The sequence below is a fragment of the Cydia amplana genome, chromosome 2 (genome assembly GCF_948474715.1).
Source record: "Cydia amplana chromosome 2, ilCydAmpl1.1, whole genome shotgun sequence".
Lineage (NCBI taxonomy): Eukaryota > Metazoa > Arthropoda > Insecta > Lepidoptera > Tortricidae > Cydia > Cydia amplana.
Genome location: NC_086070.1, coordinates 16,799,442 through 16,816,177, shown reverse-complemented (window position 1 = coordinate 16,816,177; position 16,736 = coordinate 16,799,442). Strand labels below are relative to the sequence as shown.

Here is a 16,736-nt window from a genome sequence, read left to right as displayed (position 1 = left end):
TAGGCATCTCACATTTTTGCTTTTGTCGGAGAGCACAATGCATTATACATATGTATATGTATAAGAAGTAAATACATTCCGAAGAATAAATTACAATCATTTATTTCAATAATCAAAATTAAAATAAAAAGCTTAATCAAAATAGTTTCTTGATATAGTATATATTTATAAACAAAACATGGTTTAAAGAAAAAATATTATATTTATTAAACGTTAGTAACTACGAGTAGAATATGTAATGTAGTAGGTACTGCTAAATGTTAAAGCAAGATATACAAATTGACAGTGAGTGAGTGGATACTGTAATGTTAAAAATGCGTACTAAATCAGGTTTCTTCACATTTATCTGGGTCAGTAGGTCACACCCATACCCCTCACACGGTGGTAGTAATTATGAACAAACATTTGTTATAAACACACAAATAAATGCCAGTAGGTACCGGAATTACTTTTCTTTTTAGTAGGAAGGGTCACTGCACTACCCAGTATTTTGGTCTAGGTCTAGGCCATTATCCGGATTATCCTCTACTACCTACCTGTTAACAATTTAAAGTTGGATAATCGGTAACACGAGCCCTAGGTGGGAAGTAACTGATAGGTTGAATTGTGCATTTCAGGCAGATTCAACTTGCAGCCAGGGATCGGGAGGAGGCGAAGGACAGGCGCCGGCTCAGCCGCCGCTGCCGCCAGTACCACAGGAAGCAAAACCCGTGAGTAGATGTAATGATAATGACTAATGAGAGAACCTTAAGCTAATTTTACTAGCTACATAGCTTATAGCTAGTAAAAACCGGCCAAGTGCGAGTCGGACTCGCGCACGGAGGGTTCCGCACCATCAACAAAAAATAGAACAAAACAAGCAAAAAAACGGTCACCCATCCAAGTACTGACCCCGCCCGACGTTGCTTAACTTCGGTCAAAAATCACGTTTGTTGTATGGGAGCCCCACTTAAATCTTTATTTTATTCTGTTTTTAGTATTTGTTGTTCTATAACAAGCGGCAACAGAAACACATCTGTAAAAATTTCAACTGTCTAGCTATCACTGTTCGTGAGATACAGCCTGGTGACAGACGGACGGACGGACGGACGGACGGACAGCGGAGTCTTAGTAATAGGGTCCCGTTTTTACCCTTTGGGTACGGAACCCTAAAAATGGAGTTAGGACAATCACCATCAGATATATCAGAGCGGCCAAGGCGCTCACAAATATCTGAACACGCCTCTATTGTACTAACTAACCTGAACACACATTTTTATATAACTTAAGACGAATCAAAATTTACTGGACCTTAGATTATAAATTCTATCGTGTAATTTTATTTTCAGGCCGAACCTATTAAGGCTGTACCTGCAATCGTATCAGACATACCATCTGAACTGATACCACCTGAATCAAAAACAGTCGAGAGTCCAACATCACCAACACAGAAGTCAGAAGAGTGTAATAATGAGGTCAAGACTGAAGGGGAAAATAAAGAGGTAACAGATGAAAATGTTGCTCCAACAGTAGTCGAGGCAGGAAATCTACCTGAAGTTAAACAAGATGGTCTCGCTAATGGTGATAATTCGGTGAGTATTGTAGAGTTTACATAAGTAGCTAACAAACCGAGTTTTATGTAACCATTGGTTATTGTACTTATTGTATATAAGTAAAGGCCGATGCTCACAGCATGCGTAATGTAGCACGGCTCTGGTTCCCCTTGCACTATGTACACTTACAGTTTACACTTACCTACTTCGTTGTATTTAGTAATGCCTGGTAGCAAGAGATCTAAGGTCCACCACCTTGCATTTTGGAGACAAAGCAAACCGCTTGGAACAGGTGTTCCTGGGGGTGATCTGAGCTGATTTACCCCGGTTGCCGAGAGGTCCCCCCCAGCAGGTGGGCAGGGGAGGGGGGGCAAAAGTGCCTCCGGCGCGCATCACTCTAAATTTTATATCTGCATACATCTAGCAACTATATCAAGTTTGGTGTCTTTTTCGTATAATTCGAGGATGGAGAATTCATTTCTGTGACTAAACTTTCACTCACCCATACAAAAAAATCGAGAAATTCAAAATTCAAAAAAAATCTTTACACTTTTTTTTTTGAAAATCCTCTACAAAATTAAAACTACGAGGATTTGCTCTACAAAAAAAATACCTGTCAATTATCTTTAATTATCCTTATATACAGGGTGGTCCAAACCTTGACGTCCAAAATTTTTTTTTAGATTCCTCTAGTCGTGGGCTATCAGAATATACCCCATGTATATTAGCCGATTTTTTGTAGTTTTCGAGTTATGAATTTTTGAAGTTTTTTTTGGTGAAAATTTTGGGGGTGAAGTAATTTACTCATTAAAAAAAACTATTAGATTTTTTTTAAATGTTTCTTCTTGTAACATACTCCTTAATAAATGACGTAATTATTAAAAAAAATCAGCGACCTCACGTTGATACAAGTTGTAAAAAAACATGACAGAAATAATTTTTTTACGCTCAGGCATGTCAAGCTTAGATTTTGCGCTTAAATAAAAAAAAATACAAGCTGTTACAAGGACTTCTGCTGATTTTAAAAACTGATAGACCCTAAGTGTTTTACAAAAAGGTAAAAAAAAGTGACACTTAATAGTCGAAATTTGACAGAATCGGCACTCAAAGGAGCTGAGGTCGAAAGTTCCCAAATTAGTGAATCACAAAAAAATACGGTTTTATTATTCCTAACTTTAATAAAACACAGAAATGACCACGATGAGTCAATGTTGTGACATGCGATAAGCGAATCATCATTTGGGTAAGCTTAATCATTATCTTAACTGGACCCGTGTCGCGGCGGGTTGTTATCTACAAAGGGTTCATTTTTGCCTGCTCCCACCCCGCCGACTACTGTCTCCATACACACTATTGTTTAATAAGTTCACCTCTTTACACACCCACACACACCCACACTCGTACACACACCCACCCACCCACACACACACACACACACACACACACACACACACACACGCACACGGCAACACACACACACACACACACACACACGCGCGCGCGCACACACACACAGACGTGCACGTGGGTGTGGGTGTGTGTGGGTGTGTAAAGATGTGAACTTATTAAACAATAGTGTGTATGGAGACAGTAGTCGGCAGGGTGGGAGTAGGTAAAAATGAACCCTTTGTAGATAACAACCCGCCGCGACACGGGTCCAGTTAAGATAATGATTAAGCTTACCCAAATGATGATTCGCTTATCGCATGTCACAACATTGACTCATGGTGGTCATTTCTGTGTTTTATTAAAGTTAGAGTTAAGTGTCTTGAGAGAACGGAGGTCTTCTTATAAAACACCGATGAGGAGGTATTTACTTTATTTGATTTTACAATTACGAGTTTAATTCAATATAGTTTAGAAGCGCGAGGGTGTACCGGTACACCGAGCGATTCGGAGCTCACGTGTAGCCTGGTCGCTGGATGCGAACTAGATGAGGACTCGATGAGAACTCGATGAGAACTGTCTTCCGCTGGTCGGGATGGCCGCTTATATTCATCCCGAAACCGTGGGGATGCGTTGTCTGGAGTCACGTAGGCCATGAGAAGTTTCTGGAGCGTTTATGCTGTCGCTGCCATTAAGATAATGAAGAGTCGATCCCGTGGGACCGGCATTAATTGACAACCGCCATAAAATAGGTGATACTGCGCCTGTACTTGTATCAAAGGGTGCGTTTGTTTATCCCATTAGGTGCGTCTGCATTCCTTCTATCGACGCTGAAGATAATCTTTAATGTCTTGCCGTCGGTGTGTTGCTGGAGGTCGGGGATACGTGGGAAGCGTTCCTTAACTCCTCCCCCCTTAAGAGAGAACTAAGGGTGTAGCTTGTTACGCCCGTGTTCTCGATGCTGCTACGGCGTTGGGTGCACTTGAGGTATATGGCGCACCCGATGAGGCACATAAATATGCTTATGCTCCACACGCTGGGTATCCAAATATGTTGATGTATGTTTGATTTGATTGTTGATTCTAATGGCTTCAGGTGTATTTGTAAATCTTCATCCGTATATTGGATCTTATCTGTTTTTTGTTCTAAGTGCATCTGTATCTGCTGGACTTCTTCTTTGAATAGATTGTTGGTTTTCGAGATCACTTTAGTATATAGGTTCGCCATCTGTAGTTCACAGCCGGGATTAAGGTGTAGTTTATATGGCCCTTGGATGACTTCGTAAAACGTTTCATTGCAATTGATGGTTACTCGTTGTGGTCCTCTTGAGTATAACAGGAAATTGCCGTCGTTTATTGTTGTGATAGCTTCCTCTTCTTCTAGTTTCGTCGTAAGGCACGTGTGGTTGTTTTTGAGAAGCAGAGCTTGATGGATGCAGTCAGGTGTTTTATTGGAGTCCTTCCACCAAACGTGTTTGCAGACCATCATGGTTTTCTTAGCTTTGCATTGTTCAGCACTTGGGTAGGCGTACCATGAGTTTTTAATGAGGATTGAAGGTTTTTGGATTTCGAGGATTAGACCATCATGAGTCGGGAAAGGGATGAGGTTGTATGCATTACCACTTTTGGTTTTAATTTCCGCTATTTTTGCAACAAAGTGTATGACATTACTAACAGTGTAAACCATAATACGATCGACTTCTACATTGTTTGCCTCCTCAAAAATGTCTTTACAAGGTATTCCTGGCTTAGCTAATGTTATGCCTAACTCTAAGATATTAATTATATCTTCCATTAATATAAAAGTAGTTAAAATATCAATATTTGCCTTATTAGTAAAACTTATGTTGTACATAGTGTTTAAACGCTTTGTAATGCTTTTAAGCCTTAAGTCAACTTTGTTAATAGTTTCGTTTAAGTTGTTAAGTAATGTTTCTTGGTTATTTGTAAGGGTTTGAATGTTGTTATTAATTTCTTTTAAATCATTCGCATCAGGGTTTCCAGCTATAAATTTAACTATTGTTCCAAGACCATCAATGAGGCCGCGTTTGGATCGACCAACGTTTTGGTTCATTAATCCTTTTAATCTTCCTAATAAATGGGTATAAAGACTGTTAATGTGGTAATTATCAGTTTGAACTCTATTAGACATTAATTTGTTAAGGATGTTAAGGATTTCGGTTAGATTACATCTTTTGGTTAGATATCTGTAGCCTTCTATTTCTGCAATTGGTCCTATTTTTTCGAGATACACGCCATTGGGATTTTCTAACTTCTTGATTTGGTAGGGTTGACTACCCTGGACTTGGAGGAACCTGTAACAACAACAGGCCTCAATTTATTTGCTGCTCGTCGTTTACCTCGACTATCCAAATATATTTTTGGGGCTTTTGTGTCGCGAATGTAGGTTTTTCGGCGAGTACAAAATACGTTAGCTTGTTTATTAGTGGTTGGGAGTTTTTCGTGAGTTTCGACTATTGGGGCTGGTAATTCGGTATTCTTATTATATTTGTCTGTTCTTTTTATTTGAGCATCCCGTTTTATTTTGTATATATAATCGTAAACCGTTTTTAAATGTTCTCTATGTTTTTCCAATAGAGTATTTAACAACTGTGAATTATGGAGAAAGTTAAACAAAGGTTCCGTTTCAATATGTCCAAATAAGATTTCATGTGGAGTTAATTTTGTGTCTGATTGTATCGAGCTGTTGTATGCTATTAATGCGAGTTTCATTTTGTCATCGTGCGGTAGTTTATTTTTATATTGTTCACTAAGCAATCGACAATGTTCTCTCAACGTTGAGTGGAATCTTTCGACGATTCCGTGTGATGCTGGATTATAAGGCGTAGTGAAATTAATCTTAATGTGATATAAATTAACTAATTCCTTAAGTAGTGCGAATTCTTTTCCTGCGTCAGTCGTTATTTCTGCAGGGACACCATAGTGTGCAAAGTAAGAAAGAAGTTTTGACATAACTGTTGAGCTATTTTTATCTTTTAATCTTTTAACTACTGCGAAACGAGAGAATCCGTCTACTATAGATAAGTAAAGCTTGCCTTCAATATCAACAACATCGCAAAAAATATGATTAAGTGGTCGCAAAGCTATTGGTGGCAATAACATTGGTGGACGCATTGGATGCCGTTCGTATTTGCCTGCCTTACAAATAGAGCAGTTATTAATATATTCGCGGATATCGGACATAATATTTTTCCACCAATATTTCCTACTAATATGCATTAAAGTTTCGGTAATACCGCGATGATTCGTTTTTCCTTCGTGATAACTTTTTATGATATCGATTTGCTTTTCCTTTTCAACTACGGTTTCCACTATTTCAGTACAACGAGTTATACGAATTTGAGGATTATGTTCTTTAGTGAGGATCTTTACCATTTCTTGATATAATTCATCTACGTAAAAGAAAGCGTAATAGTGAATACCTGGTTTTAAATACTCGCGTGCAAGTTTCCTGAGTACTTCTCCTGGTCGTTTAGATGTATACAGGCTAACTTCTATGATTTCGTTACCGTCTTCCTTTCGCACGTTTATATTATCTAATTTATTTTGTAGTTTAAAATAAATTTGATGTGGCTTTTTATTTATGACATCATTCATAATAGGAATTCCCTGGTGTATGTTGTCATCTTGTGAGTGCTGTGTTTGGATTTCTTCGCGGTTATCATTGTAGTTAATTTGTTCATCCATGTCGCTACCGTTCTGAGCTAATATTGATTCATTATCGTTAAAATTAATTTTTACCCGTGACAAAGCATCTGCGTTCGAGTTAATAGAGCCTTGTTTGTATTTTATTTCGAAGTCGAATTCAGCTAGTCGAAGTCTCCACCTAGTTAACCTAGAATTGGGGTCTTTTAAAGACATTAACCAAGTTAAAGGTTTATGATCGGTGTAAATGATGAACTTACGACCATATAAGTACGGTCTAAAGTGTTTGCAAGCCCAAACTATCGCAAGTAGCTCTTTTTCAATTGTAGAATATTTAGATTCTGTATCAGATAAAGTTCTAGATGCATAAGCGATTGGTTTTTCGACATTATCTTCTTTCTGAGACAAAACCGCTCCTAACGCTATGTCACTAGCGTCTGTGGTAACAATAAATTGTTGATCAAAATCTGGATACTTTAAAATAGGTTCGTTGGTAATTAATTCTTTTAGCTTCTGTACTGACTTTAAAAACTCATCATCTATTATAATCTTGGCGCGTTTTTTTAAACATTTAGTCAATGGTTTTGTTATTTGAGCATAGTTATTAATGAATCTCCTATAATAGCCTGTCAATCCCAAAAAGGATCGTATTTCTTTTTCGGTTTTTGGTACTGGGAAATTAACTATGTCTTGTACTTTGCGTTGGTTAGGTGTTAGACCGTTAGGCGTTAACTCGTGTCCTAAGTACTCTACATGTTTTTGAAGAAACTCAGATTTATCTGGTTGTATTTTTAAATTATGTTGTCGCAAGCGTTCAAATACTTTTCGTAATTTTTGTATGTGCTCGTCCAACGAAGTTGAGTAAATGATTATATCGTCTAGATATACGAGGCATGTATTATATAAGAGGTCGCGTAATATTAAATCCATTAATCGTTGAAATGTAGCCGGAGCGTTTTTTAAACCAAAAGGCATGCGTAAAAATTCCCAATGTCCGTGATTAGTTGAAAACGCAGTTTTTTCGATATCTTCCTCGTGCATTTCTATCTGATGGTACCCACTCGCGAGGTCTAGCGTAGTGAAGTACTGAGCTCTACCTAATTTATCCAATATTTCCTCTATATTTGGCAGAGGATATTTATCTTCGATTGTCTTTGCATTTAATTGCCTATAGTCTATGACCATGCGCCATTTAACCTTACCGGATGCGTCAGGTTTTTTAGGTACAATGTGAACAGGACAACTCCAAGGGGAATTAGACTCACGAATAATGCCATTTTTAAGTAACTCGTTAACTTGTTTGTCTATTTCCTCTTGTTGTTTTGGTGGTTTCCTGTAATTGCGCACATAAATGGGTGTATCATCTGTCAAACGTAATTTATGTTTAACTGTATGGGTAAAGGTAAGTGGCTCTTGACCCGTATGAAACACGTCTTTAAATTCGTGTACTAACTTGGTAATTTTAGCTTTTTCTTCCATATTCATGTGATCCGTTCGAATCGTTAATTTACTAGCTTCCGTTTTGTTTATTTTAACATTGTCTAATACTTCCGATACAGATTTTAATCCATTCGGTATTGGTTGTAAGAAATTATCAAAATTATTTTTGAATTTTTGGGGCCTAGGACTTAGGTTTGTGACACCTAATCTATATTTGCCATCTATCACTGACACTAATGCACAATTAATGAGGACGGTGTTTGTCCCGATTTCAGGGATAAAGTATTCGCCGTCCGGTTTGTTAGATACACATGTAATTAGATTATCCGAGAGCGGATCGATTTTTGAGATTTTCTCCGGATAGTCTATGCTAATTGGAATTATTTTGTTTGGCATGATAAGTTCACACTTTTTTGGATGAATTATTGCGTTAAGCTTTAAAATCAGGTCCCATCCTATCATTCCCGCATATTTGGGGTCAAAGTCATAGATCAAAAATTCATGTTCTATGTCTTCGCCTAACGGGTATAATTTTAAATTAATAGCTCCTCGATGTTTTGTTTTACTATGAGCAGTCGTAATTGTAAACTCTTTATCGATAACTTTATTATTAAAATTCCTATTAGACTTCAATATTGATGATCCAATAAGGCACCTATTACTACCAGAATCTATTAAGATTTTTCCTCCCCATTCATCTATAGTGATATATGGGAGATGATCTTTATCTAAATAATTTAATTTTACGTCAATTCGTTTTGTGGTCCTGTTTCTTGAAAAAAATCATCGCCATCATACGTGTTGGGGTCATAATTATGTTCGTAATTACCATTATGTTCATTGGTATTTATTTGTGTATTAAAAACTTCTACCGGTCGCGGTCTTGGCGGACGATTTACAGGTCGCCTACTAGTCGCGGTTCTCATTGAAATATCACTATCTAAATGGTCAGTTAATCTTTGAGGTTGGTGTTTTGGCGGGTATGTTTGTCGCCATTGTTCCGGAGTTGGTCGCGGTTGATTGGCCCAATGCATTTGATTGTTGTTGTTATTTAACTGCAGATTAGGATAAGATATTTGTGCGAATTGGTTAGATTGGTGTTGATTTACGCGGTTTTGATTGATATTCGGTTTTAGTATAGTATGTTGATTATAGTTTTTATTATTATAGTTAAATCTTGGATTAGATTTAAATGATTTTTCTTGTTTTCTCTGGAAGTACTCAGGGTGGACTTCTAACTCGTGTTTTAATTGATTATACGCGTCATCAAAAGTGGTGTGTTGCGCGGAACGGATTAATCGATCAGTCGCGATATCCAAGTGTTTACATAATTGGTCGATGCAAACGTTCTCCAAAATGGCTGTTGCTTGCGGTGAATCCGCTTTATTTTTCGCTGCGTACAAAAGTTCTTTTATTTTATCAGCAAATCCGAGAGCTCTTTCGTTAGGGAACCGTTTAATGCGAGTGATTTCAGAAAGAATTTGTTCTATACTTCTAGTGTCACCAAATTTAGACCTTAAGGAATTTACAATTTCTTCTACCGTGTTGTTTGGCATGTGAGCAATTGCTTTAATTGCTTCCCCGCGTAACTTGCTTTTTAATATAATTGGAAACAGGGCCCTTGCGTCAGCGTCTGCTGCTCTAGCTAACATAGTAACTTGATTTAAAAAGAAATCTAAAGTTTGTCTATCACCTTCATATTTGGGCAAATATTTTTCGATCGTAGTATGATTCAGAGCCATTTTGATATTAAATTAATTAAATCCTATCACAGAATAGAACTGTCTCTTTTTTTTTTTAAAGAAAAAAAAAATGGTGGAAATGCGTACAAAATAATTAGGAAAATGTAGGAAAACTCACAGGGTAGCCGCCAGTGCGATGAGTACTGTGGTCTTCATAAGGCAGTGGTCGAATCTCTTCAGGTTGAAACCTTCCAGTTCGCGCCGACGATGTGTAGCCGCTGCTCGCTGGGAGACTCGCCCGTCGCTGTCACCAGTTAAGTGTCTTGAGAGAACGGAGGTCTTCTTATAAAACACCGATGAGGAGGTATTTACTTTATTTGATTTTACAATTACGAGTTTAATTCAATATAGTTTAGAAGCGCGAGGGTGTACCGGTACACCGAGCGATTCGGAGCTCACGTGTAGCCTGGTCGCTGGATGCGAACTAGATGAGGACTCGATGAGAACTCGATGAGAACTGTCTTCCGCTGGTCGGGATGGCCGCTTATATTCATCCCGAAACCGTGGGGATGCGTTGTCTGGAGTCACGTAGGCCATGAGAAGTTTCTGGAGCGTTTATGCTGTCGCTGCCATTAAGATAATGAAGAGTCGATCCCGTGGGACCGGCATTAATTGACAACCGCCATAAAATAGGTGATGCATTACATGCGCCTGTACTTGTATCAAAGGGTGCGTTTGTTTATCCCATTAGGTGCGTCTGCATTCCTTCTATCGACGCTGAAGATAATCTTTAATGTCTTGCCGTCGGTGTGTTGCTGGAGGTCGGGGATACGTGGGAAGCGTTCCTTAACTTTAGGAATAATAAAACCGTATTTTTTTGTGATTCACTAATTTGGGAACTTTCGACCTCAGCTCCTTTGAGTGCCGATTCTGACAAATTTCGACTATTAAGTGTCACTTTTTTTTACCTTTTTCTAAAACACTTAGGGTCTATCAGTTTTTAAAATCAGCAGAAGTCCTTGTAACAGCTTGTATTTTTTTTTATTTAAGCGCAAAATCTAAGCTTGACATGCCTGAGCGTAATAAAATTATTTCTGTCATGTTTTTTTACAACTTGTATCAACGTGAGGACGCTGATTTTTTTTTTAATAATTACGTCATTTATTAAGGAGTATGTTACAAGAAGAAACATTTAAAAAAAATCTAATAGTTTTTTTTTATGAGTAAATTACTTCACCCCCAAAATTTTCACCAAAAAAAACTTCAAAAATTCATAACTCGAAAACTACGAAAAATCGGCTAATATACATGGGGTATATTCTGATAGCCCACGACTAGAGGAATCTAAAAAAAATTTTTGGACGTCAAGGTTTGGACCACCCTGTATAGAATAGTAAACTTCTCAATCATTTTTCTTTTATAACTCTGTAAAAAAAATATTTATGTCGCGCGGCGTACCTGCATTGTAAGAGCAGTATGCAGCTTTTAGGATTTTTAAGTATGTTTTGATGGTTTCTTATAAGTTATTATGCTTCTTTTTGTAGATTACATTAATATATTACTTCTGGACGTGATATATATGCAAATATAAATGAAATATATAAATAATAATAATAAGTGGCAGCACAATTCCAACAAGCCCTCGAGCTTGGTTCTCTCCCACCTTCCTTAACAACTGGTGTCACCTTCCTGCTCTTCAAGTCCGGTAGTACCACGGAAGCAAAAAACTACAGACCCATCACATGCTTGCCTACACTCTACAAGCTCCTTACATCCATTTTGAGAGCAAAAATCAATGCGCACATTGTCGCAAACAATATTTTGGCTTCCGCTCAAAATGGATGTAGGGTTGGGTCCCGTGGTACTAAAGAGCTCCTCCTCATAGACATGACCATATGCCAACAAATCCGGCGGAACAAGGGGGCCCTCTCAGCCGCTTGGATTGACTATAAGAAGGCCTATGATTCGGTGCCTCATTCATGGCTGGGGAGGGACTTAGAGCTGTATAAAGTTGATGCAGCTTTGAGAGCCTTCCTAAGCGCGTGTATGAGGCAGTGGACCACAGTCCTTCGTCAACCAGGAGGTGGGGATGACCGCTCTGGCCCGCAGGATTTTATAAGGATTGAGCGAGGAATCTTTCAGGGTGATAGTCTGAGTCCCCTGTGGTTCTGCCTAGCTCTGAATCTCCTCATGAACCTCACCCTGCTGAAAGATTTGGGACTAGGTTGCCGGCTTCGGTGAGGGAATGAATGAAGGGTGAAGTCATTTCTCATCTTTTGTACATGGATGACCTCAAATTATTTGCACAAAATAGCCAAGACTTGTTGGACCTACTGAAAACTACCGAAGTCTGCCATGCCAAGTGTAGTGCCAGTGTAGTGCAGTGTATGTAATGTAGTGCCATCAACATGGAGTTTGGTGTCGATAAATGTGCGGTTATACATGTAGAGCGGGGGAGGGTTGTAAATTCAACAAATTTACAACTCTCTGAGACAATGGCTTTCAGATCTATCTCTGAATCAGAAACCTATAAATACCTTGGTATGTCACAGTTTCTGGGTATTGAGGACGAGGGTATTAGACGGTCGGTGAAGGAGCGCTTTTTCAGTCGGCTCACAAAAGTCCTTAACAGTCTTTTGTCAGGAGGCAACAAAGTGCGTGCCTTCAACGCCTGGGTAATGCCCCTACTCACATACTCCTTTGGCATACTAAGGTGGACTCAGACCGAACTGGACGCCCTAGATCGGAGGGTCCGATCACTGCTCACCATGCATCGCATGCTACACCCACGCTCGTCAGTTATGAGATTGTACATCCCACGGAAGTGTGGAGGCCGAGGCTTCCTAAACGCTAAGGATCTCCACAACCGCCAGGTGTACAATCTCAGGAATTATTTCCTTAACAACGAGTGTGGGATGCATCGTGTTGTGGTGGCAGTAGACAGGAACCTCACGCCGCTCTCCTTGGCAAACGAGAACTGGCGCAAACCTGTGGTACTAAGTACTGCGGATCGCAAGGCGGCATGGGAGAGTAAGGTGCTACACGGGCGGTTCTACAAGGCCCTCACGGGACCCGATGTGGACCTGCTCGGGTCGGTGAACTGGTTACGATTCGGGGACCTCTTCGAAGAAACCGAGGGTTTTGCCTGTGCAATTGCGGACGAAGTAATGATGACGAACAACTATCGGAAATATATCCTGAAGGACGGTACGGTCGACATTTGTGGGGCATGCCGCCGTCCCGGAGAGTCACTCAGGCATATCATTTCCGGTTGTTCTCATCTTGCTAACGGGGAGTACTTGCACAGACATAATCTGTGCAAGCTCGTAGCCAGGATTATTCACCAGCAACTTGCTCTTCTATATGGTCTTGTGGACCGCGAAGTACCGTGCTACAAGTATTTACCTGCGCCTGTTGTCGAGAATGGTCGTGCCACGCTCTATTGGGATCGATCTATCATCACTGACAGGACTATTGTAGCCAATAAGCCTGACATTGTGATAATAGATCGATCGCAATGTCGGGCCGTGCTCGTTGACATCACCATCCCCCATGATGAGAATCTCGTGAAGGCCGAGAAGGACAAGTCCAGTAAGTACTTGGCTCACGAGATAACCGCCATGTGGGATGTTGATTCGACGATCATTCTCCCGATAGTCGTTTCAGTGAACGGTCTAATAGCGAAGAGTCTCGACCAACATCTTGAGAGACTCTCACTAGGTGGTTGGATCAAGGGCCAGAAGGCGCCAGATGCAGAAGGCGGTGATCTTGGAAACGGCGCGGATAGTACGCCAGTTCCTCTCTCTGCGGCCCTGACCACCGGCAGCTTGGGCCTTGCCCCGCTGCTGGCGGCACCCTAGGTTAGGTTTTTTATAATGTGTTTATATGTATTTTTTATTGTTTTGTAAGTGTTTTTATATTTTACTTTTATATTCATATTATAAAAAACCTAACTTAAGATGAAAGATAAATAAAGTGAATAATAATAAAATGCTTTATTGCACACTACAAAAGAAATGTTACAAAAGTATGAACAGGTACAAAAATGTAGGTAACAACAGGCGGACTTATCGCTAAATAGCGATCTCTTCCAGACAACCTTCAGATAGTGAGACGGCGGAAAAGATTCAAGTTAACGGAAGTTAAATAAAGATGTTGGGAACTAATACCAACGGTCCCTGAGCGCGAGCGCCGCTGCACTGCACCGCATTCACCTCCGTTTAGATACCTACACTACACGCAAATTTAGTATAATTTTTATGTATACATAGATAAGTATCTCAAAAGACGTAGAAGATAAAAGGTCACAATAACTAAATAAAAAATTGATCTGTCGTGAAACTATCCAGTAGGTAGACAACTCATTCTGCATAGGTTAATCCAATATTCAGTTATATCGTACTTATTGTAAATTCCTTTATTGTTTTAAATATTTACTTTCTGTACCTACTTGCGTTATGCTGAATGTTTTGAAGTAAATGCGTGTCTAAACTAAATGCGTGTAGGTATACCTACTTCAGCACGGTCCGCCGTGCGACACAAAACATTTTTTTAAATACAATTATTAGTTAAAAATGGTTGATAAGTTTATTATTCTATATAGTAGAATAACTGGGCTATTCACATGTATTTTTTTTAGAGCAGATCCTCATAGTTTTAATTATGTAGAGGATTTTCAAAAATAAAAGTGTAAAGATTTTTTTTGAATTTTGAATTTCTCGATTTTTTGTATGGGTGAGTGAAAGTTTAGTCACAGAAATGAATTCTCCATCCTCAAATTATACGAAAAAGACACCAAACTTGATATAGTTGCTAGATGTATGCAGATATAAAATTTAGAGTGAGGCGCGCCGGAGGCACTTTTCCCCCCCCTCCCCTGCCCACCTGCTGGGGGGGACCTCTCGGCAACCGGGCGAAATTAGCTCAGATCACCCCCAGGAACACCTGTTCCAAGCGGTTTGCTTTGTCTCCAAAATGCAAGGTCCCCTTAGAAAACGGGATCTTAGATCTAGTACTATGGGGACTCGTAACGAATTGAAACGCAACGCAAGCGATGTCCTATGCAGAGAACCGGAGACGCGCTGCATATATGCAACCAGTGTTCTGACTTTAAATCGTAAAAGTAATCTGTTATTATTATTAATGTTTACAGAATGATTGGCAACAGAGAGAAGCGGCACTTCTTATAAAAATACAAGAATTAGAAAAAGTGAAAAACGAAAAAAGTCAAGACACCCTAAGGATGGAGTTGAAGGTAGGTTATTATGTTGAAGCCGATCAGCGAATAAACTTACAATTGTTTATAATTATGCCTTACATTATCCTCACAAAGGTGTTTTTCTTGTATAGGTGCGAGAGGAAGAAATAGATCTGCTGAAAGCCCGTGTTAAAAATCTCGAAACAGAGCTACAAGCGGCTCTTTCCAAGCCCGGTCCAAAGAATAATGAGATGATTGAAAACATTAAGCAACAACACGAAGAGGTACGGGTACTTTACTTAGCAAAACTTAAGTAATGTTCATTTGAAAACCTTCATGATAAACAAATTTAAGTTGAGCCGGTCTATCCGCATATTTTAAGTTAAGTAACTTAGTATTTAATAAAGTGCGTGAGTGCATCTGCCGCTGACTGTACATACATACTATATGTATGCTTCTTCTATATAGATGCATTTATTTTCTGGAACGCAATAAATTTTGTAATCAAATAACTTGTCAAACTAAAAATGATCAACTATCAATCGTCTGATAGTTTTTTTGTCATAATTCATAATTCCCGCGGAACAATATAGGCCTTTACCCTTTAGTACACCTGCATGAAATAAGATGTTATTTGAGCAAGTGTGATGAAATAGTTAGGTATTGAAGACACTGACAATAAGGTCGTGTAAATATATTTTTGGAACGTTGGCTGTAAAAATGTAAGTGGAATCGTGGATACAGTTCGTGTTCAAAAGAATCTTTAATAATCTAATTGTTCTAAATATAGAACCATACCTTTGTCTAATAACATAATAAAAAGTTATTATGTTATTAGAGAAAGGTACATACTTTTGACGCGTAATCTAATTTTGATGCTGGCTGTAGCTACCTTCTTACTGTCAGATGTACCTGATGTAGTGTTTTAATTAAAAAAAACCGGCCAAGTGCGAGTCGGACTCGCGCACGGAGGGTTCCGCACCATCAACAAAAAATAGAGCAAAAAAAATCGTGTTTGTTGTATGGGAGCCCCCCTTAAATATTTGTTTTATTTTATTTTTAGTATTTGTTGTTATAGCGGCAACAGAGATACATCATTTGTGAAAATTTCAACTGTCTAGCTATCGCGGTTCATGAGATACAGCCTGGTGACAGACGGACGGACGGACAGCGAAGTCTTAGTAATAGGGTCCCGTTTTTTACCCTTTGGGTACGGAACCCTAAAAACAACCTTTTGTATTACAGCTCCTCAGTAAAGCTCGCGGCATGATATTCGACAAGACGAAAATGGTTAAAAACCAAGAGCTGCAGATAGAAGCTCTGACGACGCAGGTGCAGTCACTCAAGGATATCAACATGATTACCAAGGACCTACTGGAGATCAGGAATTCGGAAATTAAGGCTATGGAGGTAGTATTTATCATATAGATTTAATAATGTATACCTTATAGTAAATGGGACAAATGGTAAATCAATTTGGAAGTTTAGTAACGTACCTACCTACGAAGAAAGCATGGATATAGAAACATATTATACATACATTTAATTTAAACGGTGCTGTCATTTATTCTATACGCGAGACGTCATTGTATGCGCGGGTCTTCCTCGCAATTACTAATAAGTTTTGTCCTAAAATCACTTGCTCTAACCGATTCATCCTAATGGATAATTAGCCCTAATGCTAGTAGTAGTAGATTACCTATCTCAAAAACTCATTAGTCCTAAACGTTCTCGTTCTTGCAATAACTATCAATAATCCTAATTTTATTACCCATAAGCCCATAACATCTAGTTTTCATAAAGATTTGTTGGGAGAAAAATCTCCAGAGCAGCC

The 16,736-nt window shown here is 39.0% G+C and overlaps 1 protein-coding gene across 2 annotated transcripts in view; it reads left to right on the top strand.

Annotated features, from left to right (window-relative positions):
* LOC134659656 (epidermal growth factor receptor substrate 15 homolog) overlaps positions 1-16,736 on the top strand; it is a 38,925-nt gene that overhangs the window by 2,321 nt on the left and 19,868 nt on the right. Inside the window, exons 2-6 of one of the 2 annotated variants that reach the window (XM_063515335.1) lie at positions 618-710; positions 1,329-1,571; positions 14,858-14,959; positions 15,055-15,186; positions 16,148-16,312. In XM_063515335.1, the coding sequence (XP_063371405.1) occupies positions 618-710; positions 1,329-1,571; positions 14,858-14,959; positions 15,055-15,186; positions 16,148-16,312 (735 nt within the window). The remainder of the gene's footprint in view (positions 1-617; positions 711-1,328; positions 1,572-14,857; positions 14,960-15,054; positions 15,187-16,147; positions 16,313-16,736) is intronic. The other variant, XM_063515344.1, reaches the window with a different exon arrangement.